The 11,411-nt window shown below is 37.8% G+C and overlaps 1 protein-coding gene across 1 annotated transcript in view; it reads left to right on the top strand.

Annotated features, from left to right (window-relative positions):
- The window catches only part of LOC107675987 (E3 ubiquitin-protein ligase listerin-like), a 26,315-nt gene extending 20,684 nt beyond the window's left edge, over positions 1-5,631 (top strand). Inside the window, exons 25-30 of the mRNA XM_016470503.1 lie at positions 223-413; positions 1,024-1,195; positions 1,895-2,115; positions 2,205-2,399; positions 3,442-3,609; positions 4,098-5,631. Coding sequence (XP_016325989.1) covers positions 223-413; positions 1,024-1,195; positions 1,895-2,115; positions 2,205-2,399; positions 3,442-3,609; positions 4,098-4,160 — 1,010 coding nt within the window. The 3' untranslated portion in view covers positions 4,161-5,631. The remainder of the gene's footprint in view (positions 1-222; positions 414-1,023; positions 1,196-1,894; positions 2,116-2,204; positions 2,400-3,441; positions 3,610-4,097) is intronic.
- The last annotated feature ends 5,780 nt before the right edge of the window (positions 5,632-11,411 follow it).

The following is an 11,411-nucleotide window of genomic DNA, read 5'->3' as shown; positions in this document are numbered from 1 at the left end:
TATATGTATGTTTGTTTATTTGTTTTTAATTTTTAATTTAATTATTGCAGTTTTTACTCTTATTTATCTGTTTATTATTTAAAATATTTTATTTACATTTTTTTAAATATCTGGTTAATATTTGCTATTTATTTTTTAATTATGTTATTATTATTTTATTTTTAATTTTTTGGCCACCCACAACTTTAATGGTATCCTGGCAACTTACTGTGTGCACTTCCTGTAGGTCTCCTCCAGCAGCGTTAATGAGCATCCTTTCTGCCACAGAAGAGCTCTTGGACAGTATTCTAGGTGGTGTGCAAGTGGGCGAGTTTGCAGTGGTGCAGCCCCTCAGTATGGAGCACTGCTGCATTCTGGGATATCTTCTGGCCTGGAAACTCCTCTTCACCTTCTTCAAGGCTTCTTCATCTCATGTCCAGAGAGTGACAGCGAGAGTGCCAGCGCTAAATCTGATGACGAAGATGGAGAAGAACCATGCTTGTAAGACGCTCTTTCACACACACTGGCTCTTAAAAGTCTTTGGATATGTAATGCCGAATAGATCCCATTTGGTTTGATATTTTAAAATAACTACAGTGTGAAATAACTAAAGTAATGCAATAAACATTATCTAAATAACACAAAACACTCTGATGAATGTAAATGATAATATATATGGTGCAGCCCCTCAGTATGGAGCACTGCTGCATTCTGGGATATCTTCTGGCCTGGAAACTCCTCTTCACCTTCTTCAAGGCTTCTTCATCTCATGTAAGTAAAAAACAGTCATATTGCTCTTGAAAGCTGTCAATCATTGCCTCATCCTTTTTAATCCACTTTTAACAGAGACATTCTAGAGGTTAAATGATCTGTCAGATGTGTCTGTCTCATTGTGACAGAAATATTGAGTGATAATGTCACAGCTTTCATCTCCCCAGCTCTTCATGATTTTGAGTGAACATGAAAAAAGGCTGCAGAACTTATTTGTAATGCAAGCAACATGACGTCTTTCATGTAGTGAAAATGTCTGTTTTTATTTATCAGCTGCGAGCTCAGTACTCTCTGCATTTGAAAAAGACTCATTCTCTTCATAAACTCCTACTTCACCTGTTCCGTCTGATGCCAGAGATCCCATCAGTGCCTGGGCAGCCAGCAGAACCCTCAAGCAAAGAACCGAAAACCTTCTTCACTGAGAGTTTGTCTCTCTCCCCCCGGAGTATGTTGCAGATCATTTATAACTGTAATTCTCAACTGGTTTAACCACAGGATTCAACACACTACCGAAATGATTTATTGTAAATAAAAATGTTAATAGAACCAAGCATTAAAATTAATGAATATATTAATGAATGTGTAAACATTATCACAAACTACATGGACCCAACAATATGCAATATTATTAGTAATTTTTTCTAAAAAGTAATTACTTTTTGTTTATTTAGTATCAAACTAAGCACAATTATTTGCATGTGTTTTATTCTTTTTCTTATTTTTTTCATTTAGTTTTCATTTTCATTTTAAAGTTTTAGCAATTTTATGTTTTTGTTATTTGTATAATTTTAAAAAAAATATTTCTATTTAGCTTTTATTTTAATTTCAATTTTAGTCGTTTTAGTACTTCAACTTAAACTTGTTTCAATTAGTAGTCAAGGCAACATGTCTAATTTTTCAATTTTTTTAAAGTTTGTTTTTCATCTATATTTACATTTTATTTCAGCTTCATTTTAATTACTGAAACTTTATGGAAATTACAGAGTTTTAATAGTTAGTTTTAGTCATCGATACCAACACAGTCTGCTACCTGTGACCTGATCAAAACAAACCTGCGGCCCATCAGTTGACAACCAATGATTTATAACATGAATGTATATCTCCCATATCTGAGATCATCTCAAGAAGTGTGTGTGTTTTCTAGAAACTGAAGGTCTGCAGTTTGAGGTTCCCCATCTGGCCTGCTCCGTATACTATGGTGCGTTGAAAGACTTGCCTGCAATGGTGCGTCTGTGGTGGAACAGCCAAGAGAAACGCGTCTTCAGCACGGTGGATAAATTCACCAGCAAGTACGTCAGCGGCGTTTTGTCTGTGCAGGAGATTGCATCTGTGCAGTCCAGCACCCAGACTTTTGAGAACATGACGGTGAGCTGTGGTGGAAAATTTAAGTGAACAAAATCATCTGTGCTTAAGTGGTTTTAGGCATTGTGATCTGATGTGATTCGCATTCTCAGGTGAAAGCACGGTCTGCCACGCGGGAGGTGATCGCGACTTACTCTGTTGACGATATCTTCATAGAGCTGGTGATTCAGCTACCTCAGAATTATCCGCTCGGCTCTATCTTAGTGGAGAGTGGGCGGAGAGTGGGTGTGGCCGTTCAGCAGTGGCGCAATTGGATGCTTCAGCTCAACACGTACCTCACACACCAGGTAAAGGAAGTAAAAAATGTTCTCCGTTTAAACCTTTTAAGATAAATGCAGTAACATTTAGTTTAATAAAACAACTAGCTTGTCAAAAAAAGGAAATATTAAAGAAAAGATTATATTTATACACTACTGTTCAAAAGTTTGGGCTTGTCCTACTTCATATTTTTGTTGAATGTGTGATATATTTTTTCGGGATTCTTTGATGCATGAGAACTTCAAAAGAATAGCATTTATTTGAAATAAAATTTTAATTACCGTATTGGCCCGAATATAAGACGACCCTGAATATAAGACAACCGCGTTTTTTCAGATGTATTTCCAACAGAAAAACATCGTCTTATATTCGGGTCAATACGGTAATGTAATTTTAATACAATTTCTGATCAAATTAATTCATCCTTTCTGACAAAAGTATTACATTACTGAACATTTGAGCAATTTAAATATCAGAATATTGTTTTTATTTCCCCTAAATATTTTTACTACTTGTAAAATTATATTTTTATTTTCATAATTTTACAACTTGTTTTTGAAAATCTTTAAACTGGCACTAAAACATGTAATACAAGTCATAATACAAGGTAGTGCTGTCATAGATAAACTAAATATAAAGTATTTGGACACTTAAGCAACATATAAAAATGAATTTTATTGCATTCATTGCATAGATTTATGGCAACTGGAAACAAATGATGCAAAAGCTTTTGTCAGAACTAACTTCAGTTTTTTTGGGCCATTGTTGCTTTAACCAAAGTTTGGCTTGAAATGTGATCTCTGTTGTTAAAAAGTGCTACTGGGTTTGATTTTTCTTTTTTTATCTAATGCAGTGATTTTTTTTTTAGTCTAATGCAGTGGTATTTGTACATTTTTTTTTTTCCTTTTCTTTTTAGATTTGAATACTTTTGGGGGCTGCTGTTAATGTTGCCTGTTTAGTTTGGAATTGGCCCAGTTGAACTGGTTTATTAAAGTAACAGTTAAATGCCCTGCGTGATTTATTTTGAATAACTGAAAATGGCCAGACTAATTTAGATGATATGTTTGGTAGAATGGCAGTATTCTGGAAGGTCTGTCGCTGTGGAAGAACAATGTTGACAAGCGTTTTGAGGGGGTGGAGGACTGTATGATCTGCTTCTCTGTCATTCACGGATCTAATTACTCGCTGCCAAAGAAAGCCTGCCGTACCTGCAAAAAGAAGTTCCACTCCGCCTGTCTGGTGAGTGCCACATACACCATCTTTTGCTCTTCCATTATAGTTATTTTTCGATGAATGTTTTTAAAACATAGTAAGTGTAGTTTTGAGCATTTATGTTATTTTATGACTTTACATAATTATAATATCTGCAGTTTAAAGTTAACATGGCACCCATTTTACTTCTGTAATCTGAAGCGTTTGTGTGAAACTGGATATTCAATGGTTTTCAGAAAGTAAATGGGCTCAATTTTGATTTTGTTGAGTTTTAATGTTCTTATTGGTAATATGACTGCATCCCTTTCAAATCATAGGCTTAAAATTCTATAAAAGGTCACCAGTGCACTTGAAATTGAATAATTTCCCATCTGCAGTGAAGTTTTCAATCTGACACCATTTATTACTCCAATTCTGCAGATATTTCAGAATCAGCAAAATGTGCAACCTTGAATGATCTCAAACGCTTCTCGTTCCTCACTGACCGGTTGTTTCCATTTTCTTTCATTCCACAGTATAAATGGTTCACATCTAGCAACAAATCCACATGTCCTCTGTGCCGAGAGACTTTCTTCTAAGCTCTGTCTCCATGGACACAAATAATACGTGAATGACATCCTCGGCAAACAGCTGACTCAGAAAGAAATGTTCTGTTTGTTTGTTTGTACATTCGATTTTTGCAGTGCTGCAAATTACCATGGCCTTTTAGTTTCTGATTCTGAAGATGCACCCAACAACACCTGTCACAAACAACGGAATGAACAAACAGTCGGAATTCTAAAAAAACAAAGTACCCGGACTGGATTAAAGACAGCTTGACAGGAAAATGAAGGCTTAACAAGCCTGAGAATTCAGGCCTTAAAGGAATAGTTCACCAAAAATCAACATTTTGTCATTATTTGCACATACTCATGTCATTCCAAACTTGTTTCATGTTACAGAATTTTGAGGGATCTTGACACTTTTTTTCCTCAACACATCTGTCAAGCCCCAAAAAAGAAGAGAGTATGAATAAAAAAACGTTATAGTACAAGATGCTAAAAATAGAAGTCATATGGTAGCTTAGTGAATGGCACAAAATGTAGGTTGTTGTACTCTTTTTGTTTTAATCAAATGTAGCTGCATAGAGGTTTGGGATGACATGGGTAAATAATCACAAAATGTTAATTTTTTTTGTGTGTACTATTTCTTTAAATTAAATCAATTTAAAGTTGGCAAGATGGTTCATCATATATCAGGTTACATAAATTTGCCATTCACAAGTAGATCTTCTGGTGAAATCAAAGTGTTCATAGTTTCTACTGATGTGGAAAATAATGTATTTTGCTCTGATAAATGTGGGACCATATGGATGACCTGTATAGAAAATAATGGACCGAGTTTTGGCTTTTTATCTCAGCTTGATGATATTTTGTATAATGACACATAATGCTGTATGCTGCAGACATTTCTGTTTGCTTTGTTCTTTAGTTGTCATGGATTGTGTAACATGACACAATTTGTGGTCCTGAAATACAGATCATACTTTCAGCCTCAATGTTTATCATATGTCATTTTACGTAATCTGCTTCGGTCAATCACAGTGTGTCACACTATCTGTGCATTTGTGTCTGTTCCTCCGAGTCACGGTAGCTTATCTATTGAAGCTGCAAGGTAAGCTGCAGTTTGCATGTACGCAGGGAAGACATTCATTGAAGAATAATTTCAGATGCAAAAATGGTCTGTGATGAAAGCACATCTAAATCCATCGGTTTCACGGCTATTACTATTTAATAGATGTTCCCATTGAAGAGCCACATGTATTGCATGATGCAGAACACTACCTGAAACAAATATGAACAAAACCATGTCTCTCCTCTAGCCATGTTTAAATTTTATAAACTCGTTCATGTTATTGAAGCTTTTGTGAGTAGTGAGATAGGAAATGACTTTGATCTTCAATCCCATATGGCTGTGGGTTTCCTCTACACAACCAGTGTGACCAAGTGGTTGAACTGTCAAACTACCTCATGACTACACAGATGGTTTTACTAGCATATTTGGACAGAAACAGGCTTAATACACATGTATTACAATGTAATTACACAGTTATTACATTGTAATAGCAGTATAATTTAGAAGATATTTAGAAAAATAGTAGCACATCATGTATATGTGTGTGTGTGTGTATATAACATTATATCCATGCGCATAATAATAACACTATTATTCCCATGTATGTCTCAAATGCAAAGCCTGCACTGACTCCTATCAGTCATCCTCATTCTGTATTGTTGCCTGTATCTGTTGCCCTATACGGTGTGACCGAGGCTTATCTCCTGAGAGAGGATGGAGCAGAGGTTCCCCAAAACCAGAAAGAAAAGATCATTTTCTGTTGCATGCAGAGGAAGCTAATGCTTCTGGGTGAAGAGAGGATGGATTTAGAGCTCTTGAGGAGATTTAGCCGTCTTTATCTATGATAAAAATCAATAGCGGTAAAGACTACAATGAGCACCGGGGAGACAGGACTGTCGGAAGGCTCAGGATATATATTACGTGAAGAAATGCATACGATTTCGTCCCTTTCCTGTGCTAATAGGACTACCTTAATAGTTAATGATGTGTCAGAGAGAAGTCAGCAGGAAAAAAGAGGGAATGAGAGGAAAAGAAAAGGTCAACATTCTAGAATTTGAAGCACAAGTTTTGCAGAGTTCACACGTATAATGAGCACTGTCATAACAACCTCCCCCGAATTCCTCTCGCAAAAGCCTTTTATCAGATTTATTATGCCCAGGATGCCAATAGCAATTTCAGTGTTATTGTAAAATGTTAACTCTGTAGCTGCTAGTTCTTGGAAGCAGGACCAATTAGACGGCAGTTGCTGGCGCCAAAATAGCAGTGGTTCTCAGGTCTAGCTCACTGGCGTTTGAGTCATTTATTGTTGTAATGGAGGCTTTGTTTTCATTACACACTTGTTTAGAAGTCATTAGGTAATTAAACATGACAAATGAATGCACTGGAGTGGTTTGAGCCGATGCAGTGAATCTCGATACCTTAAAAACTGGTCCATCATTGTTCATAAACTTAAAGTGTTGAGCTCACGGCTGACATTTCCACAAGGCAGCTACAGATTAATGTGAACCACTAGGTGGCAGCATTGGATGGTGTCGGTGGATGTTTGACATGGGATTTGATGCTTTTTAAAATCCTTTTCCAGAGACGTTCTATTCAATTCGCTCAGTGTCAAGGGAGGGTTATTGCTCTTAAAAAGTATCAAACCAAAGCCATCAGAAAAATGTGCTCTTCTGTATTCTCAGTGCAAAATGAGGACTCAATGATAGTCGGATGGATGGTTAGAATGACAGAACAATGGAACGAATGTAGATGATAGATAGGTAGATAGATAGATAGATAGACAGACAGACAGACACACACACACACACACACACACTCAGGTTAATGTTCGTTATGTAGCAATATTACTTCAACAAACTCACTTTAAAACTGCAAGGTCTCTGAACATTCTCTCTGTCTTACAGGAAATTCTTATCTTAATGCAATGTGTTCTTCCTGCCATTTCAGAATGTGTGTGTGTGTGTTACAGAAAGCGTAGGCAGGGCCAGAGCTGCATGTTCAATTTTGAGCATAATGCTGCTGCGAGAACTATAGTGTGCAGGACCTAGTTAATATTCAGTCCATCCTGACCCATTTGAGGACTGCTGGTTCTTCCAGAGTTGTCACGCCTCAGTTCAGTGCTGTAGGCTTCTTTTCAGCTCTCTAAATAGCAGCATGTCACTGCTGCTCTGCCAACACAATGAAACCAGGCCAGCTCTCCTCCGCCGCCTTTCCATTTTCATTATTACCATTAAAGTAGCCAATTTGCATGGCCAGTGGTTTGGCTGACCCCTAGTGGAGATCGGCTCTGCTGTTCTGGCTTTAATTTTTTCGTGTGTGTTTAGTTCTACACTTGGCTATTTTAGGAAAAGTCCTTGTTTGACGAGGAGGTCACTTCTCTGCTCTCACTTTTTTTTCTACCCACTGGCAGAAGAAAAATGAGGATTTATCCAATTTCATCTAGGAGTTTGGCTATTGTCTGGACAGGAATTAACCAGTTGGAAAACAGTCACTTTGCACTGAATTCACTTTTAAAGGGTTCGTTCACCCAAAAATGAAAATTAGCCCATAAATTACTCACCCTCAAGTCATATAGGTGTATATGACTTTCTTCTTTCAGATGAATCCAGTCGGAGTTATATTAAAAATGGTCTTTGATCTTTCAAGCTGTTTAATGGCACTCAGCGGGTGTTGCAGTGCATCAGTCCAAAAGAAGTGAAATAAAAAGTGCCCATCCTAAATAAAAAGTGTCTCACACAGCTCCGGGGGGTGAACAAAGTCCTCCTGTAGCGAATAAAAAAAATGTCTCACACGGCTCCGGGGGGTGAACAAAGTCCTCCTGTAGCGAATTGATGCGTTTTTGTAAGAAAAATATCCATATTTAATACGTAATAATCAATTGAATCTAGCTTGCGCTCACTGTTGTACACGGAAGCAGCTCCGGGCTGATGACGTGTGAGCTCAGGTTTGCGCATGCGCTGCTCAGAAGTGACGAACGCGGAAGCGCAGGGGAGAGATCAAAACAAAACAACGGTCACTAATTAGAAGTAGAAAACGAGGATTTGTAAAGAAGAATGTCAGAGGATTTCGATATAAGCCAAGAGGAAACTTCCTTGCTAAAGTAAGGAAACTTTGCTTCCTTTGCTTCTGTTAACAAACGTTGGTTTTCACGAGACTCACCAGCGCATGCATAACGCTGACCTCATACCTCATCAGCCCGGAGCTGCTTCGGTGTACAACTGCTGGCGCAAGCTACATTAAAGTGATTATTACGTTTTGAATATGGATATTTTTCTTACAAAAACTCATTGATTCGCTACAGGAGGCCTTTGTTCACCCCCCGGAGCTGTGTGAGACACTTTTCTTTATGGATGGGCGCTTTTTATTTAACTTCTTTTGGACTGATGCACTGCAACACCCGCTGAGTGGCATTAAACAGCTTGAAAGATCAAAGACAATTTTTAAAATAACTCCGACTGGATTCGTCTGAAAGAAGAAAGTCATATACACCTAGGATGACTTGAGGGTGAGTAATTTATGGGCTAATTTTCATTTTTGGGTGAACTAACCCTTTAATTTCTCTTACTTGAGTTATATTGCATAACAAAAATTGTAGTTTAGCAGGTCGTTGTGTTTGTGTCTTTCATTATTAAGACATTAACAGTAGTCAATTATAGGAATTATTAAACAAAAATACTACAAAATAACTGCTTAACTAAAATTACCTGATGAAGCAGCTGCCATTTTGAATGTTTCAGCATGATGTTTCAATGGTCAGGTGGAATAAGTTGGAAGAAAATTAAAAGTTTACAAGGTGTAATTATGAGTTATACGAGGACATGAATGCTTATATAGTCAGAGTCTCATAATTGCAGTAATTCCGGCATGTCGCTTAATCACGTTTTGTTCAAAATATACATTTTAAGCCTTGCCATGTGTCTCATTCTACCTCAAATCTTTCAGCTTGTTGAGGTGTGCTGCATGTTTAAATGATCAGAAGATCAATTTTGCTTGCCGGATGATTAAAATGGCAAAAACAAAAAAAAAGGGAATTGAAGGAGGCACCAATGCCCTCTCTATTAAAGAAAGTTGAAATTTTTTGAGTAAACAACCATCTTGAAACCAACCAGAACACTCTAACAAGTGTATAACATGTCTGAACACCTTAGCAATATAGCAATACAATAGCATTGTGACAGCAGTCAAATTTTTTTCTCAGAAAATATAAAAACTAGTTAAAAAAATCTTTTACAATATTGCTTTTGCATCCCAGGCTCATTGCAAAAATGTGCCTGTGGTGATATTATGTTGCTTCTTGTATATTTGGAATGTCTTGCAAGTGGCTTGTAAAAGTGCATGCTGTTTTATCCGAAACAGATGAACTTGAAAATGGCAACATTTTATTGTGTTGGTTGTTGTACGTATTTTAGCAGTGCTGTTAAAGTTTAATGCTCCGTTGCCTTTGAAAATAATGTACCATCTACACTAAACCCTACCCTAAACCTAACTGATAGTGTTATAAAAAGCAATTTGCTGAAGCAACCACGCCATTTTAGCTTCCTTGTACAAGTCTTTGAGCTCATTTAGTGACTCTTGTTTCACAGGACCTGTACCCGAGTGCAGTGTTGTACGGGGTGAGCTACTGAGCAGGTTTACTACATCAGAAAAGCCATTTAAATGGAGTTGGTTATGTGATTCAAACTTCACAAATCGTGCTACGATAAATGTGTTTTGAGGTCATACCATAGTATTGTACTGTGCAAAATTAATTATTAATCAATAACCTGGCTCTTTAATCATAATTTTGTGTGAAAAGGAATAAAAGTTGGTGTTTTACTGTGACCTAGTGCTCATTTGAGCTGAAAACTGCAGTGAATTGTATGTGTATAGGCATGTTTTTGGAGTTTTGCCAAAATGTAGGTAAAGGCACATTTTCCCAATGAGCCAGGTTGAGTTTTATGTTGAGCTGCTGAATATCCATTGTGTCTTCCAAATCCCCTTAGCTGTGATAATGCACACCATGTCTTATTGCTTTCTTAGAGTTGTCTTTAAATTCTGCATGCATTCTGCCAAACTCACCCCTCATCGCAGACGTCTTTGTCACATGCACATGCAGCTTGGAGGGTTGGAGAAAGCGGGGTGGAGAGGCTGTGATATGTACCCAGATGGCTTCTCGCAGTGGCTGTAGGCCGACTCCCATGCGCCACACTCTTTAATCTCCCTCAGCTGCGAAGCCGGGATATCTAAATTAGAGAGCAGAGGAGAACGGAGCTGCCATTCTCCATGCTTCAGGTTATTTATTTGCTGTGACTGGGTTGCAGTGGTAGAACAAATGGAGAGCCCAGGGAGAGGCTTAGGACTGCGACTCAGCTAAGAGCCTTTTAAGAGAGGGGCCATTAACGCCAGTCCTCCGCTACTCGGGAGGATAGGCTGTAACAATGCATCCGAGGCAAATGCGCCACTGCTTACCCTAGCGGATTTGTAAACAGAACCAACTCCAGACTGTCCGCAGTCCTCTAAATCGAAACTCTATTCATTATGAGTGAAACCTCTCGCAGCTCGCCGTTCAGCGGGTGAGGACGACCTCTGCCCACATCATCCGTTGTTCGCGCCACGCAAGGCTGTTGTTTACGGAAAGCGTAGTCTGTTTATGGTAGTATGCTAATGAGGTCATAGCCTCTAGGTCTTGAGATCAGAGAGGCTCAGCGTGGAGCAGGAGCCCGAGGCGGCCGCCTCACGGGGAGCCGAAGGGAGAGAGTGTCTTACATGACAGTAATGCTGAATTTTTTTTTTTATAAGGCCCTGTTTATGACATGCTCGGTAACAGAAAGGCTGTTTTCTGTCGAGATAGCTGAAATACTTATGAGATGCTACAATCAAAGTCAGCGAGACTGCTGGAGTGAAAGGGATGCTCTTTTTTTATTCTGAAATTAGAATTATTAGGGTAATCTAAATAACTTTGTTTTTGTTCTATACCATTAAGCAAACCCTAATTGCCAATTACCTTGATTTATAATCTAAAATGCTCCTCAAGAGTTCATTTAATGGTGCATTGGTAATTAAAGATGGTAATTGCTTTCTTAAAAAAAGAATGTCGTTTTGGGTTGGTACGTTTTTTTGTTGGTGTTAAAGGGGTCATATGATGTTGCTAAAAAGAACATTATTTTGTGTATTTGGTGTAATGAAATGTGTTTATGCGGTTTAAGGTTCAAAAAACACATTATTTTCCACATACT

This window comes from Sinocyclocheilus anshuiensis, unplaced genomic scaffold, assembly GCF_001515605.1.
Source record: "Sinocyclocheilus anshuiensis isolate Anshui unplaced genomic scaffold, SAMN03320099.WGS_v1.1 scaffold2012, whole genome shotgun sequence".
NCBI lineage: Eukaryota > Metazoa > Chordata > Actinopteri > Cypriniformes > Cyprinidae > Sinocyclocheilus > Sinocyclocheilus anshuiensis.
Note: the sequence above shows the minus strand (reverse complement) of the source record. Positions and strands in the feature narration are given on the sequence as shown.